The following is a 12,630-nucleotide window of genomic DNA, read 5'->3' as shown; positions in this document are numbered from 1 at the left end:
ACAGGAATCCAACACAAAGGAAGGATGCTGGAAATAAACAGAAGCTTGCAATAAATATAGTACTTGAAAAAAAAAAAAAAAAAAGTGTCAAACTTGCATTCAAAATTGTCCCCAAAAGAAACATGCCTGTATCAGCACATGGACATGCAGGTGCAAGGTAAACAGCAGGGTAGATCAATCTGTTGGTGCATCAGCAAAGTATAGTATCAACCCAGCTCTCTGACTCCTCCTACATGTCAGTAACACACTACAAAGCAATCTGGTTTTGGGAAGGAACATTGGGCTAACTAGGGGATGTGAGCATGCAATGTGGCACATATGAAAAGATTTTTACTGGGCTGAACTCAAAAGGAAAACTCAGGAATTTTCTCAGTGCTGACAGTGAGTGGGAGATCTCGTGTGGGACAAATACATGTAGTTCTGTTTTTTGTTTGTTTGTTTGTTTTCTTTTCTTTTTTAATCCATGTTAACAGTTTCCCAGGTCTGTTAAAGGAATGTAGACAGAAGAGAAACAGTTAACAGATGCAGCTGGTTTTGGCTAAGGTACAACCTGGAAACTTAAAGAAGAAGTTTCTCTATGCCCAGGAAGTTACCCAGCGATGAAGGCTAACACAGAAGTCAGCTTTGCATTATTCCTTGCTTTGATGCTGATACCTTTTTAATACTTTATATTTCTTTTCTTGTGTCAACTGTGTGGAAGACATTAGTCAAAGAAACGTAATATTTAAAACTAAATGTGCAGTTCAGTGCTGCACTTTATCATGGTTTGAGGCATTTTGTTATTGCCTTTGAATTGGTAAAGTAATTTCAGACAGTTAACAATTTTGGACATTAGAGTCTTCTTCCTGCAGAGCAAGAAAAGCATGAAAGGAAGCAATTTAAGCTTTTTCATTTCATCAGTGCAAATCAACAGGAAATGTTACTGAGGGCATCAACTGCTCAGTCTCATGTTGGTTCAGTTCCCCAGCTTTTCCACTACAAAGAAACGTGCCAATTATTCTGAACTCATACTTCAATTGTGAATTTTTCAGAGGAGAAATACAAACGTCTTTCACATTCCTTTGTAAAGTGCTTAAAGCTCTGCTGCCAGCATATAAATTGTACTTGACACTTTCTGAACAGCCTACATCTACTCCCAGAGTTGCTTGATGGGTTTTCTAGTATTTTGCTTGAAACCAGTATGCTTTCTTTATTTAAATAAATGTATAGCCAGTATGCAGTATTTAAATAAATAGTTTAATTTAAATAAAGCATACCATTTCAACAACAGACTTAGGAGAGATACTTTTTAGCAATCATCCAAATATTTAGATCTGCATTACATGGAAGTCATGTGGCTCAATGTGAAATGCCAAATGTTTTCTTCAACTCTTTCCTGTCCAATTATGATGTTTTTGATGAAGCATTGTGTAACTGAAATATAAAATGGTATTTTTTACAACCACTGATCTTCAGACAGTAGATGAACTAAATATTCCAAAAGCAGAACCATTTGCTTGAAGAAAATTCTCTTCACACTGTTTTAATAGAGTGGTATAAATCAATGTGCTCCTTGAAGGAAATCCTAACTCAAGATCCTCCCAGAGCATAAAACTGAAGAAGAATAAGAACATATATTTGTTTCCATAGCAGAAAGAAATTCATGGCACTAGAAATTGTTTAAAATGTTTAGACATGACAGTTATTAGACAGACATTACAGGGACCATGACCTAATGTATAGTGGCCAGAAGGTTCCAGAGGATGATGCTCCTCATGAAGTGCTATAGGCTACTGCCTGGAGAAATGATAAGAACAGCTTTTCCTAACAAATCCAAGCCATCTCTGGTTGTATTCTCTTCTGCCCCCCTGTTCCCAGGGTAGTTAGGAAGGAATGATATTCAGGATGTATCTACAGGCCTTGCAAAAGCTTTGTGCTCATTTTCATCTAAACTTCTGAGAGACCTAGTCTTTGGGGTCTTGGGATACAGTGCTAGTCACATATATTTATTATCTCTTCACCAACCAAATCATAGCTCTTAATAATTTATGATCAAAGATAAATATGCTTTTAGCAAAAGGAGGTGAAAACCTTGTTTTCCTCCCTAAATGTCTGCACTTCAAGTTCATTATAGGCTTGTGAGGAACTACTACTGCAATCTCCATTTCACATCAACTATGGAAATAATGATGAAACTAGAAATTTGTCTAAAGCCAGAAACAGAAATCAACATCACACTGAGTACAGTGTCACCCCAACAGCAGTCCTGTGCCAGGACCTGTCACACAGCCATCCCCTTCTCTCAGATAATGTTGCCAGAGCAACTGAAGTACATGACAATCCCTCTCTGCCTGAGATAACTGTGAAATGTGTCTGTTGTGTAATTAATGGAAAAGGTACATCAATAAATGAGGCAACACAGTTCAGATTTACTCCCCCAAAAAAGACATCCAACTTGCAACTACAGTGGAGAGACACTCTCCCAGTCTATGTGAGAACACTGATATCCACCAAAGCAGTATGCATATCCAGGACCTGTCTGACACTAGCATCTGATCACCCCTGAAGCACGTATTTGAGGTAATGGGTACTCATTATTGCAACTCAGCTGCCTGTCATTAGCTGAAGAGGCAGGAAAAGACAAAATAAAATGTGATGGAACATAAAGTTTCCCTGTAATAAGGAAACGTAAGGTCAGCACCATACTGACTTTATGCCTATCCACCTGTGAATGAGTGTAAAACACCAGTCCCTCAAGGCAAATAAGGACTCTAATCTGCTTCTCTAGAATAGCCCAAGAGAGGTTTAGTGACTTTTTCTCTTATTTTCTTTTAAATAACCTTGTGAAGGGGAAATGACCCATATAAGTTTCACAGACAAGGGTCACAGCACACTCCCTCCTGAGGAAGTCTTTAAAACCATGAGATACTTGAAGACATGAAAGTTTCTTGTTCCCTTGACAGGCAGAACATTTAAATGAAGATACTGCCAACACAGAATGCCTGGGAAAATGTTTTTTTCGCATTCTGACCAGACAACTAAAAACCCCACCATGCAAATCCATCTTGTCTTGATGCTACATGCACTCCTCTCCTCATACTGTTACTTACCATGTTGTGTTATTTTATCAACATAACTTCTATAGAGTCACATTTTCACTGTATTCCACATCAACCATGAAAAAGTAAGTTGGGTTGACCATTCAAGTGTGAGGTTGTTTTCTTAAGTAGACAAAGTAGTCTATGAGTGCTCCAGAACTCATAGGATTCTAGAATCATACCATAACCCAAGTTGGAAAGGACTCCCAAGGATCATCAAGTTCAAATCCAAAAATCAAACCATATGTCTGAGAGAATTGTTGAAATACTTCTTGAACTCCAGCAGGCTTGGTGTGCTACTTCCCTAGGGAGAATGTTCCAGTGCCTGATCACTCTCAGTGAAGAACCTTTTCCTGATATCCAACATGAACCTCCCCAACACAGCTTCATGCCATTCCCTCAGATCCTATTGCTGGTAAACACTGTAGGGAAAAATACCAAAAAGTATTTCTCCCACTGGGTCCCCTGAGGTAAAAGAATTGCTAGGGAGTGATGAAATTATTTATGGAGTCAGGTTAAAACAGTGAACACAACCGACCTTGAACAGCAGGCTCCTGAGATTCTCAAATCTACACATTTCTGAGCTCTGTGGTGGTTGATCCATCATCCAGAGTTCCCTGATGCACAGCAACCCTATTGTTTCACTATCCAAACCTTATTTGCATAGCCTTTCTCTCAAACTTTGACACCGTAAATAGTTAAGAAATTTTTCTGTAATTTAAGAGTAGAACAATCTCATCCCTCATTTTGGGGACTACACAAATAAATGTCTGCATAAATTCAGATGCAAATATATATATGTATGTATATATGTCTTGCTATTCCAAAAAGCATCGGAGCTAACTGTACTGTGTGACTGCTAAGACTTTGGTTTCATAACTGGGAATTTAATTAGTGGCACTTGAGCTGACTGCTTAGTTTTGCACAAAACCAGCCTCCCTGCATCACTGTAGAATGTTTCTATAACTCTTTGCTGCTGTACTGAGGGGTAAGTGAAGTGTTTTAATTCACCCTCACTAACAGAAAAGAGCACTTCATACAATTCCTGTCACTTCAATGTGTATTCATATCTTTCAACCAAAAAGGGGGAACTAAAATGAAAGCATAGACATAATCTGACCAATATTTTTGTTCTCTATTGATCCATACACCGTAAGAGTTTCTTAAGCACAAACACCATCAGTGAAGCTGCAAAAAAGTTTATCTAAATCTGCCTGCTTTCAGTCTCAGAAACATTCTTCTTGATCTGAAATTTTCCCCTTCTTTGGTCTCATATTGAGGTGAACTTGCTTTTCCCTTAAGTCTGAGGAAAATTATCCTCAAGATTTTTGAGTCGTACAAGAAATCAGTACAAGAAAGTAGGGTAGAGCGTCTTCCAATAATCTCTACACCAAGCCAATAACTTCTGTTCAAATGACAATGTATTCTTCAAAAATATTTCCAGTTGTAGTTTTCAAGATTGCAAGTGATGGAGAATTCCCACTCCCTATGGGAGATGTTTATTTTGGATTGCTTCTGCCAATATTTATTTCTCTGGCAAGGTTTTTTCATAATTCATTACATGATAAAGTATGATGTAGCTCAGAGGAAAAGGAAACCAAACAACATCTAAGCATACAACAGCCCAAATCTCCAGAAGACCAGTATATCAAACATCCTTAAGGCAGTCTATGTATCCCATACCACCCTAACAGAAAAGCAAGAAAAGGATACAGTTGAAGCCTACTTTAATTAAAACCCACTGAATAATGCCAGATTTAAAATATTATTCTACCACACAGATTTTTATCTTTTATTAAAAATACATAATTTAATGCATGAAGAGCATTAAGATTTCTTCCCAAAATCTTGAAATGCAGAAAGACAAGAAAACACAAATAGTTTGTGGAGCTTAATTTTTCCTTTCTCCTTTCCTTCACATTGCTTTGACTTCCTTTGGTGTTTCTAGTTTACACTACAGCTAGTAATAAAGAAAGTGGACCCATAGTTACTGCATCAATACCAGCTCTATTTCACTGTGCATCACTAAGTATTTTATGGCATAATGTTTCCTATTCCAAACAACCTCCTGGAAATATGTTCAGCAGCATCATTAACCTAATGATAAAGACTGGGTTGCCTGAATGCAAATCCAGCCTAGGTCCAGTGATCAAAAACAAGGAAGGAGGTATTTCAATGACTTTTTAATATGATACAGTAAGTACTAAGTTTGAGTTATTTTGTGGTGTGAGGTTTTTTTTTTGTTTGTTTTGTGATACTTAGCTTATAACAAAACTATATACTGATGTGCTTTTCTAAAATAGGAATATAGGAGATTTCATACATACTGCATTACAACCATGGAAATTCCAGCTTTGAGAGTCTTTGAAATGAAAACAAAACAATTTTTTTTCGTATTTCCCTTGAAGATGTAAACTTAATACTGTACATAGTAAACATGGCTAAACATTTAAATCTTTTCTAACATTACATTGGACAAGTTATATTCTTGATATGTGGAGATCCACTGAGAGCAAAGCTGGAATAGCTCATGAACTCATGAGGTGTGGATGACTTGCCAAACACAAACATGAAGAAATTTGCCCCATGCGGCAACCAGGCAGCAAAACCAGATACCCTCCAAACAAAGGGTCCTCTTCACTTCTAAACTGCAGAATGTGTCCAGGTACTCCACAGACAATGGAGCCTCGTCCATGAGACTGTGGGCACCCACATGGCCTCTTTATTACCACATCTGTGAGGACATTATCCTCACAGCCACAATGATGTTCTCCAGTGCATAAAGAAGCATGGGGGGTGAGCAACAGGGAGGACTACAGATCAAATCCAACAATTTCTAAGCCTCTTCTGTCCCAGTACTCTCTAACCTAAAGTTCAAGAGCTTAAGCCTTGGAGGAAACCCAGATTTTCTGTCCTGTTAATGAACACTTGAATGGCTTCTACAAAGTGTTATTTCTGGAAGATACTTGGACAGTCTGTTCACAAGACCCAATGGCTGTGAACTGTCTTTTCCTTGACACTGAAGGCAGGAGGGCCACATAGACCAAGTATAGCATATCCTGTCACATCTCGAACTAAGCATTTTTGAAAAATCAAAAGTACAAGAATATTTTCTAAACATTACAGTCTTTAGCATTAATCTCACTGCACACAGAGGAACACAAAAGAAATTGGTCACTTACAACATTTGGAAACAAAACTCTGAGTTACTATGCAAAGTGACAGTCATTATTGGCTGATGTAAGTTACAGTACTTCTTCTCACACTGCCTGAAGAATTTTTCCCCATATCAAGCTCTCCAAAATAAGGACAAATTAGTCACATTTATTAGGGTGTGAAAGTAATAAAACAGATGCTTTATTGTAGGGTGCGGTGCTTCTGCATAGTCCTTTGCTTACTCAGCTTAATCTGGTTAGATGCGAACAAGATGTGCCTTTGTCAGTCCAGTGCTGTGCTATGGCCTCAGCAGGGCCTATCACATTATCATCTTCAAATCAGAGTCTCACTTGGAGCATAGGTGGAGCAAACAAAATCCTTTCTGCAAAAGGCCATAAATTTGGCCGTCTGCTTCACACAGATAAAATTCTCTATTCCAGGGCTAAATATAGGCCACCAGCTGCTATGCAGACATGCCCCTTGTTCAAGCCAATATAGTAGGTCATGTCAAGCTGCTCTCAAGATAAAGGCTGGGACCCTCTCTAGCCTTCAGATCATTTTGAAAAACACCATCACACTTTTAAAGCCCTTTGCGAGGAACCGAACTGCTTCCTCTCTTCAGTCTGGTCTCAGAGAACTAAAACTAAACATTTCTAGAAATGAAGACTTCCTTTTTTGCTTTCTACTCACTTCGTTCCTCATACTCATACCCACATATCTTCCTCCCAAACGACCCAAAAGCTTCAGGCAGAGTTTTAGGTTGTTCTATACATACAGCCACTCTAAAATAATGTTTGGTTTTGTTTTTTTTTTCTGTCATTTATATTTTCCGTTTTATCTCAATAAAAGACTATCTTTAAAGAGACTCTTATTTTAGAAAAAAAAAAAGTACAGGCTGTTTTCATAAAACACAAAATAATATACTTCTATTTTGAAATAGGATGTTTCAAACAACTGCTTTTACTAAAATAAAAAGGTGTGAATTAAAACAGGATTCATTATGTTTGTGAAAATTAATCTCTTTATGAGCGTTAAATGAAAACACGCTTTGCTTTCTTCATACCTCTCTCTCAAGCACTAATTTCAACAACAAAGACACAGATGGTAGCAAATGAAGTTTTCTAAAGGACACCCTCACTTTGTTTCTTTCCTGAGATGGAAAAACTGAAATTTGATTCATTTGACTCTAATCCAAGCCATGAATCATCTCTTATCAATGGAGATGTAGGAGAAACCAGAAAAAAAAAAAAAAAAAAAAAAAAAAAAAACACAAACAAACAGGTGCTGCTGCAATGTTTAAAATACAACTTAATTGACAAAACCTCCCACAGTTCTCCTTGAGGTGATCTGTTCTTGTTCATAACCCTTTTCTTAAGATCTCATGGTTCTTGTGTATCTTCACCTGCCTATGTGCTACCTGCCTATCTCAGTAAAGACTTCTAGCTTCAGTTTGCAGCCTCTCAGTTTGTCTTGCAGATATAGCTAAAACAAACATAAAATCTAGGGCCTCAGACCTCAAAGCTACTTAGAAACTGAACTACTATTTAGGCAGGGAAATCTTACGAATTCAAGAAGAAGTGTTTACTATCTTAACGGTTTTCAGGATTAGATCTCACTTAGATTGGTGTAAATTGGGTTCAGATAGCCCACTTCCTTCCTTCCCACATTCAATCTGGAGTTACCTTCAAACCCTTTGGTATCATCCCTACTGGCTTCTGGGACCAAGAGTTGGAAACGGCATTTGATGCTCTGTGCTACCACCTACAGTTCACACCCAGAAACTTTAGATAACTGAACTCAAACATTAAATACTGCTGCCAAGTGCACATAGCATGAACCTGTCTCCCATGTCCATGTCCTCAGTGAAAGGACAACTTTTTCCCAAGAAAAGGGATCAGGAGAAACAGAAAGGGTGAAGGACAGTGGGAAGAACATATGGATCCAACAACAAGTTAGAATACAGGTTGCTTATACACTTAATGCTTTGCTTTCAGAAGATGTTGATGGGGTCCGCTGATCTTCCTGCTCATCTGGTGTTGAAAATCATGTATTTAGAAAATGAAGCATATTTATTTTGGTAGAGAAGCATTTTTGTTATAACCTTCTGTTCTGTTTCAAAAGCAGATGTTCTTCTTTGCAAAGGTTTATTTGTTTTACACGCACACCCGCCTGGATCCACTAAATTCAGCACTCCCACACTGGTTTTCCCTTTCTTCATCCCACCCTTTGCAGCTGCAGAACAGCATGATAGATTTATAAGGAAATAATACACTCACACACACAAGTTGATTTCGTTTTCAGTCTTTAACCTAGCAAAATTATTTCCCATTAATTTTCCCGCCCATCTGAGTCCAAACTTCCTAGGAGTTATGGACACTGTGTTCCAGGCAAGGGGAACTCAGGACCTTACAAAATTCAGATTTTAATACATATTTTTTTCCAGGATTGTTTACAGGATGAGATATGGTCTTTAAAAAAAGATAGTAAGAACAGGCATCTGAAGTCAGTCTCTGTTCCCAGCTTTCTAACTGTCCGGTTGTTCACCTCTTGCCAAAATGTTAAGCTTCTGCTGTGAAACAGGATTAAGAAATGTGAACAACTATATACAATCTTGGAAATCTGCATAGGAAACTATTTCTGATAAGTACTGTAATCTCTCTGTATGTGTATACATACACATGCTGTATATATACACATACTGAGAAAGACTCCTCTAGAATTTAGAAAAAACATCCAGCTTTATTCTGATAGCATCTTTCAACTCATATACAAATAACATCACTGAAATGTGGATATTATGCAAACGATGGAGGAGCAAAGTTTTGGACAGGGATGTCAAAACAATGACTACTTGCATAAAAAGCCTACTTCGTCTGTTATATGTCTTCATCAAGTCATTAAAGTCATTAAATGTCTTAAGTTTCTCCTTGCTTTAGCTTCCATACATAGGAGTGGAATATCATAATATCCTACTGGATTCTTTTAAATATATGATTATTTCCCAGTTCCCTAGATTCTGCAACCCACAGATACCTTCTAAGCATCCCCACTCTTACGATAAACTATCAATTATGTGCGCCTGTGCCAGCCACCTCAGTTCACAGATTCCTTCCCACCAGCAGATACATACACACACCACCGCAAACCCAGCTTCTCCTGTATTTTCTGAGCTTCCGAGAAGCAAACACACTGTCTTTTTTGCCATCTTTGCAAGGAGAGACAACACAGCCAATGATTCTATATAGTGATAATGTTTTCAGAGCCGCAGACGGAAAGACACTCAGGAAGCAGTGTCCTGAGTTGGGAGAAGGTCCCAGTCCCTACCAAGACAAGCTCCCTACAGAATTCGGTGAGTGTTAACATTGAAGACTCTTCACCTTCCAGAGAGTTCATGGGTCTCTGGTTAATCAAAAGAAGACATTAGAAAATGAGGAGGAGAGCAAAATAGAAACCATTTGAAATAACTGATATTAAAAGCATGTTTGCATTGCTTGAAGAAGTTTAGTTTTCAAGCAGTTAAGGCTTTCCTTATTAGAAACTTTCCTTATTTTATGTCATAAAACTTTCAAGGCTCCCAAAAGGCTTTTCTACCAGGAAATTACTCTGATTTAATTTAGCTTTTGATTATATCTGTCCTTTCCAACTTAAAGCAAAAGTGATGTATTATCAGTTAGCAGATATCCTTAAACTCATTTCTTCTCTGTTATGCTTTTAAGAAAGCAACTAGCACAGTCAAAAATGTCTAGCACAATTGATTTACCTGTGTCTCTGGTAAAAAATGTCTGCTAGCTTTCTGAGCTACAAGGATTTGTCCCTCACTCCACTCATTCTCTGAAAATAAATCTTCACTAAGTAATTTTGTTTTGTAAAAGTCACAGAAACATCATGATGTCTCCACAGTCAAAAAATAAATAAATAAATTAATACTTGGTTCCCTAACTTCAAGACTGCATAAATCCTCATCTGTCAAGGCAGGTGTTAGACATTTTTTTATTCATTTTCAGATGAGAAGTAAAGAAAAATAAAATGAGCGATCAATATAAGATTTTAGCAACTCTCAAGTCACAGAGACCAGAAAAATTATGTATTTGACCTGTAATTCTTTTGACCGAACAGGTAAGACGACGATACTGAACACTACCAATACAACAACTCATTTATTTGTGGGTCTTTTTATAGAAAGCTGTCCAGTGTTTACCAGCTTTGTACTTTGGTAGGACTGTGAAGTTAGTGAGTGAAGTTATAAAGTCCTCAGATAACCCTTCTAAATCTACAAGGTCTGATTTTCTTCTCCGCTATCTGTGACTTGTGGGGAATTAACCTCATCTCTGGGTTTATTGTAAAGGGAAGGTCAGAAATGCCTCCTCCCAGCAGTTTTTGACCTGACTGCAACACACCGTATATGGGAGTCCTAACACTAGAAACCTGATGAAAAAAAAAAAAAAAAAAAAAAAAGCACTACACAAGTATTTCTAGCAATAAAGTTAATCTTACATTTAGCAAAAGAGCTGAAGGCTATCTACACTTCTAACCAATGCCCATTTGTAACTCAGCACTCTAACAACAGCCCCCTCTTCATCGGCAGCTGCAAACTTTCCCCTTCTCCCGCGACCAAACCTGCCTCCCGCAGGGTCGGATTCGGGCTCCGCGAGGCTGACCAAGTCGGGTCCGTCTCTCAGAGGGGTGTTGTTTGCGGGACCAGCAGAGCAGATGCTGCGCTCTACCCCAGCCCACCCCGCTCCGCGGCGGGGAGCGCCCTCCCGCACCACACCGCACTCAGCACCCCGGCCCCCGCAGGGCCCTGCGGCAGGCGACCCTTCTCTCTCTCTCCCTCCCCGGGAGATGCTCCATTCCCTTTTCCGAGCTTCACCCCCGCGCCGTGCGGATGCTCGGCCGGTCCACACCGCCCCCCGCGGGGCTGCTGCGTCCCGGAGCATCAGCGCCCAGACCCGGGACGCCCCGGCCCGGCCCCCCCGGCTCACCCCACAGCAGCAGGACGGGAAGATGCCGGCGGCAGCAGCCGGGCGCCTCCATCCCGGCTCGGCTGGGCGGCGGGGGGACAGAAGCCGCATGGGGTGACCGCTCGGCAGCCGCAGCCCCCCGGCGGGCGGCTCCTTGTCATGCCGCGGCGGCCAGCCCCGGGCGGCGGCGGGGGCGGGCGCGGGGGGGGTGGGGGCGCGGAGCAGCTTCCCCGCCCCCGGGGGGCTGCCGGCAGCGGGGGGGGCGGCTCCAAGGCCGGGCTGGGCTGGGCTGCACCGAGGGGATGCTCCGGGTGGAGGCAGGGAGAGGGAGCCCTGTATGTGTGTAAGAGCGGGCGTGGGGGTATGTGCACGAGTGTGCGCGTGTGCCTCTGCGTGCACACGCGTGTGTGTGCGTGGCGACGAGCGTGTGCTTCCAGGACCTCCCAAAGCCACGACAAGCAGAGGAATACCATTTCCACCCTACTGAGCCAAAGGTGGGGGCGAGACCCTCCTGCTCGTAGGGAATGTCTCTCCCCCCACACACCCAGCCCCTCAGTGACGGGAGGGCGGGGGAGGGGACTCGGGAACCCCTACTGCCCCAGGGAGCTGCAACAGCCTTTCCCCTCCTGCCACCTCACCCTGGCTGAAAGCACAAGGGGCTGGTGGCCACCTGCGTTAGTCCACCCGCAGCCCCTCAGTTTGGCCTACACAGCACCAACACGTTAACTTGCTTAATATTTACGGTTGAACATGGGCAGAGAGATAGCCTAATCCCACACAGAGCCAGACCGGCCAGGAGCTCTACAAAAATGCTTATTTTTTGTGTCTCTATTTCATCTCTGTGTGGCACTATCCAGAGGGAGGATGGTAAGGCTCCTCCTTTTCATCAATACTTAAACGCTTTATTCTTTGAGTTCTCTCCTCTCTCTAGTAATTTACCATCTCCAGCAAGAAACAACAAATTGAGAAGCTCCTAAAGAAACATCTTCTTAGCTAAAGATATTTGTACTGCTAGGGAATAATAAGTCAGAGTGTGTTTCTAGGCACAACGAACGATTCACCTCAGTAGCTGCCTTTCAGTGGAACATTAAATCACGGTCATTGTTAAAGGTCAAATGCACAGAAAATCTTTAAATTTAAGAAAAATTGTCATGCCATGCACAAGAACATAGATGCTTTTCTATGTCAGTCATTTCACTCCTGAAAACTTAAAGCACTTGCCTAGAACAGTGCTTTCAAATGCTTTTGGAGAGTGGGACCCCAAACACGGCAGAACTACACATTGCACGTGCATCCAAGTGCAAGCTACTGAATACACAAACTAAGAGTAACTGATTGATGAGTTTATCGAGGCTGAAGGAAATGGAAAACCTGGGAAGCCACAGAGAAGGCTGCGATTCCAAGGTGCTGAAATAGCTCTGCAGACATTTAAGTGC

General features: G+C 40.9%; 1 protein-coding gene across 6 annotated transcripts in view; it reads right to left on the bottom strand.

Annotated features, from left to right (window-relative positions):
• The window catches only part of RAMP3 (receptor activity modifying protein 3), a 53,174-nt gene extending 41,670 nt beyond the window's left edge, over positions 1-11,504 (bottom strand). Inside the window, exon 1 of one of the 6 annotated variants that reach the window (XM_027451298.3) lies at positions 11,216-11,504. In XM_027451298.3, coding sequence (XP_027307099.2) covers positions 11,216-11,267 — 52 coding nt within the window. In that variant the 5' untranslated portion in view covers positions 11,268-11,504. The remainder of the gene's footprint in view (positions 1-11,215) is intronic. The other 5 variants (XM_027451296.3, XM_038175009.2, XM_038175010.2 and 2 more) reach the window with 5 other exon arrangements.
• Between the last annotated feature and the right edge of the window lie 1,126 nt (positions 11,505-12,630).

The sequence above is a fragment of the Anas platyrhynchos genome, chromosome 2, assembly GCF_047663525.1.
Source record: "Anas platyrhynchos isolate ZD024472 breed Pekin duck chromosome 2, IASCAAS_PekinDuck_T2T, whole genome shotgun sequence".
In the NCBI taxonomy this organism is placed as follows: domain Eukaryota; kingdom Metazoa; phylum Chordata; class Aves; order Anseriformes; family Anatidae; genus Anas; species Anas platyrhynchos.
The sequence above is the reverse complement of the archived record's forward strand: the minus strand, read 5'-3'. Positions and strand labels throughout refer to the sequence as shown.